At 42.3% G+C, this 12,822-nt stretch overlaps 1 protein-coding gene across 6 annotated transcripts in view; it reads right to left on the bottom strand.

Moving 5' to 3' along the window:
* The window catches only part of DAPK2 (death associated protein kinase 2), a 46,336-nt gene that overhangs the window by 17,347 nt on the left and 16,167 nt on the right, over nt 1-12,822 (bottom strand). For all 6 annotated transcript variants that reach the window (XM_015872501.3, XM_085515800.1, XM_085515798.1 and 3 more), the window contains exon 3: nt 5,095-5,316. In XM_015872501.3, coding sequence (XP_015727987.2) covers nt 5,095-5,316 — 222 coding nt within the window. The remainder of the gene's footprint in view (nt 1-5,094; nt 5,317-12,822) is intronic.

Consider the following 12,822-nt stretch of genomic DNA (forward strand, 5'->3'; position numbering starts at 1 on the left):
TTGATGCTGCAAGATTTGTTTCATCAAGGGTTGTGAAGGACCAAAAAGAGGTGCACTCCCTGATGCACCTACAGACATATTGCAATAGGCAGGCTTCAATGTTAACTATTCCAACTGCAGTTTTCCAACATTTTCACTTTCACACAGGAAATAGAAAATTGCAGTAGCCAACAACTGCTGAATCACAGAATCATAGAATCACCCAGGTTGGAAAAGACCTTGAAGATCATCAAGTCCAACCGCAGCCTAAACCATAGTACCCTAACACTAACAACCCTCTGCTAAATCATATCCCTGAGCACATCCAAATGGCTCTTAAACACATCCAGGGATGGCAATCCAACCACCTCCCTGGGGAGCCTATTCCACTACCTAACTACCCTTTCTGTAAAGAAGTTCTTCCTAATATCCAACCTAAACTTGCCCTGGCGCAACTTGAGGCCATTTCCCTTCGTCCTGTCACTTGTCACTAGTGAGAAGAGACCTGCCCCACTCTCACTGTAAGAACCTTTCAGGTACTGGAAGAGAGTGATAAGGTCTCCCCTCAGCCTCCTCTTCCCCAGACTAACCAGCCCCAGCTGCCTTAGCCTCTCCTCATAGGGTTGATTCTCCAAGCCCTTCACGAGCCTCATTGCCCTTCTCTGGACCTGCTCCAGTACCTCCATGTCTTTCCTGTGCTGAGGTGCCCAAACCTGAACATAGTACTTGAGGTGAGGCCTCACCGATGCCGAGTACAGGGGCAGGATGACTTCCCTAGTCCTGCTCACCACACCATCCCTGATACAAGCCAGGATGCCATTGGCCCTCTTGGCCACCTGGGCACACTGCTGGCTCATATTCAGCTGACTGTCCATCAGCACACCAAGGTCCCTTTCCGTCAGGCAGCTTTCCAGCCACACCTCCCCAAGCCTGTAGGATTGCCTGGGGTTGTTGTGACCAAAAGGCACTGATTTACACTGCACCCATTGACCGACCTGTCAATTATGGGACATTTTTCCAGTTTCCACACAGGCAAGAAACTTTCCATGCAATGGGAGGCGGGACATTTCACCTGCAGAAGTCCCTTCTTCTGTAATTGTTACTACTCAATGGCTGGCAAACAAAAATAAAGGACTTGGGAATGTGGTACAAAGCTGCTCCAAAAGTAACACCTCCTGTTTTGTTATGTTGGCCCACAGCTTTAGAGGTGGATGTTTGTAGCACGGCAGTAGAGTCTGAACCTTCACCCCCCAAATATTCCAGCATTCTTTCCAGAGTGATCTCCACACTTATCCTTACTAACTCTTTGTGCATGGTTCTCAAACCTCATGTTAATAAGAAATCATCACATATACTGAGTTTTCCTTTAGATTGGTCTCTTAAGATCTCTGCCACTCAGGCTAATGTCTCAGCCTTTACCACAAGACACTGGAGATGTATGCTGAGCTCTGACCTTCAGAAAACAAAATGCTCATGTGTTTGTTTTAAGAAATAGCCTTTTGCTGGTAGAGTAGCACGGGGAATTCGGACTCTATAAATTTTTATTTTTATTTTCCTTATTTTTCTGTTGTGTTTTGTAACGTGGCATTTCCCTCTGCTAAATTTTCTGGCATTCCTTTGTACATATATTCTCTGACATCCTTAGTACAGTCCTCTGTGCCAAGGGAACATGAAGGGAATGCCTTTCATAAAGTGCCTTGGGATCTGTGCTCTCCTTAAGCAGTATCATCTTTTACAAGTGACGGAGGAGAGAAGGCTGAGCTGAAACTTGGGCTGTCAGGCCAGTTCAGACAGAACTCATTATTAGTTCTGAGTAAAGAGCCCGCCATGAGAAGCTTCTATAGAGCAAAAGGGGAGAGAGTAAAGTGCCTGCCTGCATGGTTACATTCCAGAAGGGTAACAGAAAGTATCCCAGGGCAGCTGGCTTCCTGCAGGCAGGGCCAGATTGCTGCGGGAGGTGACCGCTGGTCTGTATTTTGAATAGAAATAATTAAGGAAACGAGACTTGCCTGCTCTTTGTACACAGATTTCAGCAGAGACTAGCAGATCTCACTCAAAGATTCCTCTAATAACTTGTCGCAGCTGCAATCATTTTTAGCTAACCCTACTACCACTTGGAAAGCAGACAATGTTCTCTGGCTCCTGAAATGTACAGAGTAAAACAAAAGCAGTAAAAAAACTCCATTGCAAGTTACAACATTTGAGCATCCAGACAAGTGTATTTTCCAAATCAACGCCACAGATAGAAGAGGGAATGTTCCCTTCTTGGGGAACTTCAGCTTACAAAAAATCCCTTCCTCTGGTCTCATCTCTTTCTCTCTTAACTCTTCACCTTTATTTCCAAGGCAAAGAAAGAAGCAAGTGGATGACACTTTGCTCTTCCTTCAAAGTCCACTAAATGATAAAGCTGCCTTATTTCTTGGGAACACCTACTAGAAGAGGAGTCTGACATATCGATCAGAGCTGCCTTTAAGCTGCTTTTGTTTAGGCAAAGCAGCCTCAGGGCAAGGTCACCAGAAGCTGTGGGGAGCATAATCCTGGGCAGTGTACACATGAAAGGGCAAATTCTGGGCCTGCCTAGGTGCACATTACACAGTGAACTAGGCAGTGCTCTTTCTGCCCCTAAGCAGAACAAACAGCATCTGTAAAATCTGTCCCCACATAAAGGGAAGATGCCACTGTCAGTGCCAGCACAATCTGATTTGTAGAGGGTATCAACATTTAAGCCAAAGCCGGTTTTAAACATACAGGCAGCTTCTTCAATTAATAGGAATACTGAGAACATTCTTTTGAAGCTAAAGTCCACTGCAGCTTGTGATAAGATTAACTGGCCAGGCGCTGAAAATGCTTATCTGAATAAACTGCAATGAGTATGAGACTGATAACAGTGTGTCAGGAGTATAAATCATCTGCTTAAGGAGAGAACTAACGTAGCTTTATTAGCAATTATCATCATCCTCAGTTTGTGTGCAGCAGCAGAATGCAGTGGCTTTAATAAGTTCAAAGCTCTCTTGCACTCAGCCCTCTAAAAATGAAATAAGCTACTGCCTGACCAAAATGCATATAAAATGTGCCAGGCCATAAGGACAGGAAGAAGTAGAAGTTAATGAAATGGGAGGTTGCTTAGTAGCTAACAAAGAGAGCAAGCTTCTTTCCTGTCTTCTAAAGCAGAGATTTCTAGTTACAGAGACTAACATTTGGCCACACACACATACTTAACAGATGCTCACCACCACTCACATGCCATCTGCCAGCAGTCACATCAGTCTCCAGGCATGCTCCCTGGCCTGAACATTGACTCTCTTGGAAAGATAGTGGTTATTCACACAGCCTCGTTGTCTGGATTCCTTACACAAGGCCATGGCAGGTGCTATGGGGAACGAACAATCTGCATAATGTCAGTTATGGCGTTCCTATAATTCCTGCTTCATACACAGACAAACTGCAAGATTTACTAAGAATCTAAAAACTGCTGTAAGTAGAAGACCTCCGGGTGCCTCCTTGCTTACTACAGCTTTACTTCAGTGCCATGGAGGAACACAGCTCCTCTAAAACTCAGGGATCTGTAAACTAGGTGATACCAACTCCACAAAAGAACAAAATATAGACCAAAAATGCTGTAACTGCTGTGGTTTGTTTTTTTTTTTTCTTTCACTACATGGCAACTATTCATCCTGCTGGCTGAGACCACACTCCCTGAGCAGAAAGCTCTGTTACAACAGCCATTTCCATTGCTGGTTCTGATGAGTATGAGCATACAGTTCTGGTCTGCTTTGTGTGGCAGTGTTCAGCTTTATCCTGAGAAGCTTATGGGTCTGGCTGTTCTAGCTCTGTAAAAGAAACTCTTCATTCTTTGGCAATTAGTCCCTTCTCAGAAAAGCTCTACTTCAGCTTCATCAATATGAGTTGAGGTCACATACAAAAAGTGATCGCATAAACTCTATCCCCCCCACACTTGTGATTAACATCCCTCAACAAACTTCTGCATGTAATCCCCAACAGATAATGTCCCTGAAGCACTGTTAAAAATGATAGGACTGCTTTTCAAAATATGGCCAGGCCAGCCTGTCTGAGCCAGGGACTTTCAGAATCTCAAGTGAGGCAGCAGAAACAAACAGGACATATGTAAAAAAAGTTGGGTTACAAGATATTACATTATTAGTCTGTGCTCTGCACCTGTCTAAAATGTTTCATCTCAGTTTGCCATCACTGAATGCAAGGGAAGAGCAATGGAGTGTAAGACAGTGCTAATGTCTTTGGGATGTACTATTTTCTAGGCTGATGGAATAAACATTGAAAAGAATTCACACAATGGATTCCACAGCTATTGGAGGGACTGACAATTCTGATACTACTTCAGATTCTAATCATCTGGTTTCTCTGCATTGAGAAAACCTACTAGCCAGGTTTTCTCGCTTCCTTACAGCCAGTGAGAGTACGTATAGACAAAAGAACCAAAACTGACTCCCTGAAATGCAAAACTCACATCACATCCCAGCCAAGCAAAGGCTCCTTCACGAAGTCCATGTTAAAATGATGCCTGACCACATCTCCAGCTTCCCTGGGATGGGCATCTGTTCTCCCAGGCAGGGATGTGCACAGGTTCTACAGAAAAAGCCACTGTTCTCCCAGTCCAGAGAGAGAACAGCTGCTAGCTGCTTCTGAATCTCTTAAACAGCACAAAGCTGACTATGTTTCACAGCCAAACATGAATAACAACCATCCCAAACCAGCAGTCTGGCCACCCGGTGGGCCACAAAGCAAGAGTGAGGCTATAGCGGCCCACAGAAATCAGAAAGAACACTTGCCAGCAAGTCCTAAATGGCAAGAGCTCTCCCCCACTGCATGGCAAGAAAAGAGGGACAACCAGTTCTTTATTCCCACTCTGCTGCTATTCACTCTTCATCAGGAAAGTGTGGGGATCTCAAAAATTCTTTCCCTACTTCCTCACATGAGGAACACATGAATCGACCACAAGGCAGTTTATCAGCATCCTCATTCAGTTCTCCAGCCAAGACCTGTGAGGCCTGAAAACACAACAGCTCCATTTTAACAGCACCCCTGTGCTCTGGCAACCTCACCCAGCCCCAGAGGAAAGCAAGTCCCCTTACTCACAGTTCAAGGATGAGAACCACATCCGTCTTGTTCTCATAGATGTCGTGAAGCTTGATGATGTTGGCATGTAGGGTCTGCTGCAGAATGTCCACCTCCCGTTCTATTTCCTCACGCCTCACCCCACGACGACTGGCCCGACTCTGCCGCTTCTTAATGAACTTAGCAGCGTACTCCAAACCGGTGCTTATTTCTCTACATTTCTTCACAATAGCAAATTGGCCACTGCAAGAACAAGAATAAAACATTCCCTTACAAGCTTCATACAAACCTCTGGTAATATGCAACAGCTTCCTGATTATGCAAAGCTTGATACTACAACCCCTTCTGAGATACACTGTTAAAGTCACACAACCTGTTTGTGTTTTAGTGATTAAGTCATGGCTCAAAAGGTTCAAATTACCAGCCCTTTGCTGGGTAATGCTCAAGGCATTCAAGCCTGCACCACAACACTGGATGTTCTGAAAATATATGAGTGCACGAAAGTATTTCCCTTAAGAATAATCTCTCAGAAAAGAACTTAAGGGATTGATGAGGCTTTGGAAATGCAGAATTGGGTCCAAGTAATCAGTTTTCAAGGAAAAGAATAGTTTATTCATGTTTCTGTACTTCACTTGATAATTTAGCTTTAAATTTAACTACAACAAGTACAGGTATCTCACAGCACTTCCAAGGACTGAGAACTTCCCATCATATTGAGCAGAAAGCAGTTGTGTTAAAGATAAAAAAAGCCCAAAAGCACATAGCTGCCATTTGTTAATACCATTTTCCCAACTTTGTCTCCTAAAGTACAATATTTCACTTCAACTGTAATATTTCCCCTCTGTGTCCTGAAAGGGAAACACCTGGAGGTCAGATGACAAACTCAAACAATAGTAACCCTGCAGGTTGCAGCCTTATGTCAGTGATGTGAACTTCTCAAGAGGAGGCAATTGTTACCGACTCCTCAATAGTAAATAGGGGACTCCACTTTGCTCTCATTTCCGTGAACTACTCTTCCTTCATCGTGCCCTTGAGTGCACTGTTGGAACTCAGAGGAGCAAAGCTTCCACAGAGCTGACGTTCCCTCCTTCTCATTTGTCCTTCTGAAAGTAACTGTAAACAAAAGCCAAGACATGTCTTCTCAAAATTAAGAAAGACAGATTGTTTGTAGCTAAAGGTTAAAACGAGATCAGTTCTGTGTAAGGCAAGAGTATGGCAGGAAACAGTGACTGTTCAGAGGATCCTTCTTGCTCACCCTCTTGAAGTCAATAACTTCTAGACAAGGACAACTGTGCTGTGCCTGCGGAATGTTTAATGATGTTAATAAATTCACAGACATACAAACAATGAAAAAAATCATAAGCTGTTACCTTTTGTTTGCATTTAGTCAGACCAGGACATGTAAGAAAGCCACTCCTACTTTAAAATTAGGGGAAAAAGATGGTCTATAGCTAAAGTAATGGAGGAATTTCATAGATCTGATTTCTGCCGTGAACATATTGTGTATACTCTTTAGCAACCTACTTCCATTCCATCAACAAAAGAGGAAATGGCTTTCCTTTCTAACACACAACATGCCTATGGATTCTTGTACACCCCTTGGCACAAAGGTCTGTCTTATTTTGCAGCTACAATAAGAGACACATGTAGGACAACTAGTACTGTGCCACTCAGTGTAACAGGCTCCTGTCCCAGCTGATTCTGGAAAGCAGACAAAAATCTCATTTAAAACAGTAATGCATTTCTTCTTGTGATGGTTCATTTGTAAACCTAAATTAAACACATCTTTTATGCTTCATTTAAATTTATGATACTGAAATTATGCAAAGAGCAATGCATGTAAAGATTCAAATATCAGCTGACTCCTTAGGCTGGTTAATGAAGATATTAAAATACTCATCAGTCTGAAATTATGTGAAACTCCTACAGCTCAAGGTTTCATCACAATCTTCAAACAACCAGTAGTCCTTATTAAAATCAAGGTAAATATTTTCCACATAATTCAAGCTAGATTGCTTCATCTGGACACAAACTCCAATTCTTAAGTTTTTCTTAGGGCTTAAAAAAATTAAACACAAAACCTGACATATTTATAAGAAAAAAACAGCCAACAACCTAGTGTTCAGCTCAGGTAAGAAAAAGAAATAAATATCTGGTCTTGACATCAGCTTCAGTCGGTTGAAACAAATGAAGTCAGCTCTTCCACTGGGAATGAGTTTCATCCACTTACTGCTCTCTCTGCTCAATAGGAAGCCCAGCATTTTCACTGATACGGAGGCTTCAATGAACTAAATAAACTACACTTATTTTCAAACAATTGTGACTAGTTTCTATTGAGCCTTCTTGGATCTAATGGTACTCCAGGATTATTCATTACTCTGCCTTTTTCCAACCACCAACTCAGGAGTGTAGACCTGGACATAATGATGTATAAAGTAAATTAAAAAAAACAACAGGAGGTTAAATTGGAGCAGCTGGAAAACACAGAGCTGGTGGGGAAGTGTTATAATGGTGAGCTGTCAAGGAAAATTACTCTAATAACAGTGTTTGTTGATTGCATTTGATAAGCTAATGGCAAGCTGCTGCTGACAGGACAAGTGCTGTAGCAGTATCTCTGCAATACAGCCTACAAGAGTCTGAATGGAAGTTGTCTACCTCTTCCATTTGGATACCAGTTAAATAATCTCCCAGTTCACCTTCATAAATCTGTGATTTCAAGCAGCCAAAAGGATTTTAACCTGAGGACTGCAGAAAACCTAAGCTGAAGGTTAGTTCTTGTTATTTATTTTTCCATTATTAAAACTTCCTTTTGACATTGGGAAAGGAAAGGAAAAGACCACTGTATCCACCTTGCACAGGGCCATGACTGTACTGTTACAAACTTTACTGTGGTGGTAACACACCGAATATCTAGCAGACTGAGCATACGCTTTGCTTAACTGCAAAATACATCATGTAGTAACAGAGGTAAAAATCCAGCAAGCTGTGAAGACAGAGCAGGGCTTTGGTTACATCAGCTTTTGATAAAACTGCTGCTTCATGGAAGTTGTGTTTCATTTTGGCAACAGGAAAGGGGCAGGAAGAAGAGCCAGTTGGCCAATACCTGCAGAATCAAGTCACTTAAAGGAACCCCAGCTAAAAACCTTTGCCATTTTCACAATAATTAGAGCAAAAACTAAAGAAATGCCACGTCTGCCACAAATACCTCATATCCTACCAGAAATTCCTCAGTCAGAAAAGGCTTGGGCTTTATCAATTAATATTTGATAGATTCAGTCTTTTGCTAGAAACATGCAAAATACATCTCCATTTTTCCACTGTGGTGCAGAAAAGTATTTTCAAGTTGGAGGAGGAAATAGAACACTTCTTATGTTGCTATAGGAAGCCATGGTCTATTAATGAGGAAACCAAATAGCCACCCTTGTCTGGAATGTATAAAGCATAATAGGTATGCAAGGTCCTAATACCAAAAGAGTCATCTGAGCTCAGCCCTCACCTACTCAGATTCACATGAAACCTCTGCTGATGGCCAACCACTTTTCAAGCAGAAAAATAAGGCAGAGTGCTCCTCATTATATCCATCTGCAGCTCCATTCTCTCCTGCCACAATACACTGTACCTATCTCTGATAAGGCAATAAATGGTAGGTCTCTAGTCCCCAAATACCCATGTAGCACCACTTCCTTAGTCAGGGCATTATACCCAAGGCCTGCAAGGAAAAGCTTCATCTTACAGATAACCTTCACCTTTAGATTTTTATCAGCCAAGATTTTTTTTTTTCAATCAAATACACTTCCTAAGTACAACCTCCCGCAGCTACACTGTAGAAGCACTGAGCTCTTATTTGTTTCAGTATGATTATTCACTTCACTGCCTTTGTAAACAAGAGATGTAAGTACAGATGGAACTCAAATTACGCAGCACACTCAGCGATTACACTCACAAACCTTATAATTACACAATGCGCTCAGTACTTCATTAACACAGCTGGTTGGAGCTTGTCTTCAACCCACGGAATAAAAAAGATTAAAAATTAAAGCTGTCACTTGGCCCTCACTTGTTCTCAAAAGCCAGCACTCCATGGCAGAAGCATCCTCCTCTTTCCGAGAGTTCAAACAATGACAGACAGCCTGAAGTACTTCTTTCTGGCTTTCATTTGCAGACATATCCTAAGCACTTCTCAGGAGAGAGTTGGAAACGTATGGGACAAGTGTACTTACCCCCTTAGGATTCAAACACAAGTGGCATCTACACTGCCTCCATTTGTCAAATTCATTAATTAATATTTATGCTTCCTAATTTTGCTATTAAATGTAAACTCTAGAGAACATATGAGAGTGAAATTCCTGCAACAAAATAAATCAGCCTTAAACATTACCCTAAAATGAGTTCAATCTGTAGCTCTGAAAGCTGTTTATGTAAAACATCAGGAATTTCATGTTGGCTGTTTGTTTTACAAGACACACACCCCATCTGGTCCAGGCTTTCTAAAGAAACACAGATAGTACAGGTGCTGCTGTACTGACCTCCTTGACCAGCTCTGCCAGCAAGCTCATGGAACAATATTACCTTATGACTGCTGATTATGGGAGTGTATAGAGCTGCTTTTGCATTTTAAAAGCCCAGTGACACTGTAGGTGTCATACATTTATGTTTACCTAAAAGCTTATGAAAGTAACTGTGACACAGAACAGGAATTCTCATTTTCACCTTCAACACAGATAACCTGGAACAGCTGCTCATCACACCAATGCCTCCTTTGTAATCTGTAATTCCCCGTTGGTGCCACAAGCACGTACTCTGCCTCCTCCTGCCCTAGTCTTCACGCCACTGCCTCTATTTCTGAACAAAGGGCTTTTGCAGACAGTTTTTACTGCGCCATTTTGCAGCCAAGTAGATGTTATAAACCACAAGGAAAAAGAAAGATAAATAGACAATTCCTGAGACTAGGATATTTAAGGCTGTTACCATGAAATTAAGCACCAAGCATACCCTACTCCCTATTTATTGCACAGCTGTTCGCTTCGTCCACACTCACAGCTGAATTCCCAGGGTCTTTATTAAAGCATCACAGGGGAATACTATTTTCAGACCACCACAAAGCAGCAGCTGCTTCATCCTTCCACATAAGTAGCCCAGTGCTTTGCCCGGCAGTGATACATTATGGAATGCTAAGAGAAGAGCTGAAGGCTGGAGAAGGGACAAAGTGGGAGAAAAAGTCTTTAAACCTGTTTTAGGGCAGCACATTGCTCTACTTCTCTGTCAGACACGCACTAAAATGAGTAGTTCATGAGGAGGCCCGTACAGCTATGAAGATATCTCACCTGTGCTTAACGATCAGTCAGAGACACTCCAGATTGCTCGTTAAGAAAAGAGCTCCTTGAGTCAAGGACCAAGCATTTCTGTGCAACCTAATGCATTTGCATTCATTGTTAAGAATCTGACAGTGTCAGCTTCCAAAACTTGAAATCCAGCTAAGGCGAAAGGTGGGAGAAAGGGAAGTGGGTCTTCTTTGACAGAAGAGTTGACAGCACTGAGAAATTAAGTAATTTATTTCATTTCACACTGGGTGTTGGTGGAAGATCTCAGACTCTACAACAAATTCCACAGCTCAAGCGTCCAAATGTTGACTGAAATTTGCCCAAACACCAGGTTTTTAGAATAGCACCAAAACAAAGATGACTACAGAGTCACCCTAAGAGTAGAGCGGTATTTACTGTCACAATTCAACACAAGATATCCTCAGCTGTGACAGCAGATCAAGAACATAAACAATAGCTGCTGCAACCTGTCAGTTACAGTATAATTAGATGCCACATAAAATTTGTCCATCATTAATTTATCCTAGCAATGAAGGTAAGCCATTATTTGCATTGCTAATATCATCTAGGAGATTTGTCACTGAGTAAAAACACAAAGAGACAACATTACTGGGTGGCTGTAGTCTATTTTCAGAGGCATGATTTAGATGAGCGCCAGTTCAGCTCATGTTATTGTGCAGTTCAGGAGAAGATGTGGGGGAAAGAAAGTGGACAATCCAGAATAACTACATAACTTCTTGTTGGTTTTTTTTTCCTTAATGTTTATTTTTAATAGTGCTTCTGGAGGTAATGCTCTGGGGCAGAATTAGACTCGAGTGAATGACAGAAGCACACCCTGCCAGTTTTGATCACCTCAATGCTAAGACTGGTACTGTCACAGTGCATTAAAATAAGAAGAGACTTTAAGCAGCTTTATGTATATGCATGGGCTTATGTGTCTACCTCTGATATGCTAAAAGCACTGCATTGCTGAGCCGCTGTCATGAAATGCTGAAAGAATGTAAACAAACCCCTGAGATGACAGTACAGGTTACCTGACTCCAGGCTGGCACTGGAGGGCAGTGCAGGAAGAAGTCAGGAATCCGACCCCATGTCACTTGAGAAGAGCAAACCGCTTCTTCCCCAAATACCAAACATACATTCCCTTTCTGTAGGCACTCAGCTGGCTCTACATTTAATTTCATGTCTCTGGACATCATTAGAATTGCAACTATAATCACATTTTTTCCTAGAAGGTGTTCCTGTACGAAAATACACTACCAGATGGACACTAAAATACAGCACCTCAATCTCTTACCTACCAGCCTAGATGCATACAGACTACCATGACCACGAGACAGTTTAACCCTCCTTCTCACAGAGGACCTGCAAGCTCAGCAACAATCTTTAGTAAGAATTCCTTTGGTTTCCAGTCTGAGAGGCATTTGCTTGAGGTGTTTTCTCTGAATGGCCACTCGAGCTCAGCAGTGCCAGCCATACGTGCTCACACTGCCGGAAGAACGCTACCCATAGCCTGTTGCACAGAGAAAAAATATGGCAATATTTTTCCACGCAGGACTTATTTATTTATTTTACTTGCCTGCTGCCATAAATATCTATTACTCTATTCTGATGTTGTTTTTGAACTACAGCAGGTCAGAAAGGTGCAAAGCTTCCTTTTTCTGTTTGAGAAGAACAGAACATCACCAACTAAAGCACACAGGCTACAGCAGTGTGAGCACGGCAATACTGACACCAACACATTTAGTATCACTGCACCTGATGGAAAATTCTCTTAAAATGCAGTGGACACGAACGCCTTTAAAGGCAATTGAGATGGCTTTCCAGTCTCTCTCCTTCCTCACGTGTTTTTTTGCTGCAGTTGTTCATGCTTTAGCAAGGTTACACCAAGCTCCCTGATCCACTTCAGTTCTTGCTCAGATGCGCACTATTCTCAGGATCTAAGCAGAGGTAAAGTAACTGTGGTTGGTATGCCAGCCAGCTGGTTTTAACAGGACAATTACATTCCAGACAACGAGCTGAAAAGGAAACTTCTTACAATGCAAGCTTCCAAGCCATGGAGAACTGAAAGCACAATTGCAATGCAGAACAATGTTAGTGTGGCAAAAGACACACCAGAGAACTTCACACTTGTGAGGGATCCTGTTTAAACTGCTTCCTCTCCACCTACAGTGGACAAGAGGGACACGAGGGGCTGAGTTCAGCTTGGTCAGAAGGCTGGGGCTGCCTCAGGCACAGAATGGAATCCAGCAGAATGGCAGCCATATCCATGCAGCAGGGCTGGACCTCTCTGACTTGTGTCCACAAGGTGCCACAACATAAAAACACTCTGCTATAAAAAGGAGTCTAAATAAAAAACAAAAAAAGAGCTTTCATGAGACAATATGGTGCTCACAGGTTGAATAAAAATACAGAACAACTACCTGTA

Source organism: Coturnix japonica, chromosome 14 (assembly GCF_054131305.1).
Source record: "Coturnix japonica strain WE chromosome 14, WE-NBRP24, whole genome shotgun sequence".
Classification (NCBI taxonomy): domain Eukaryota; kingdom Metazoa; phylum Chordata; class Aves; order Galliformes; family Phasianidae; genus Coturnix; species Coturnix japonica.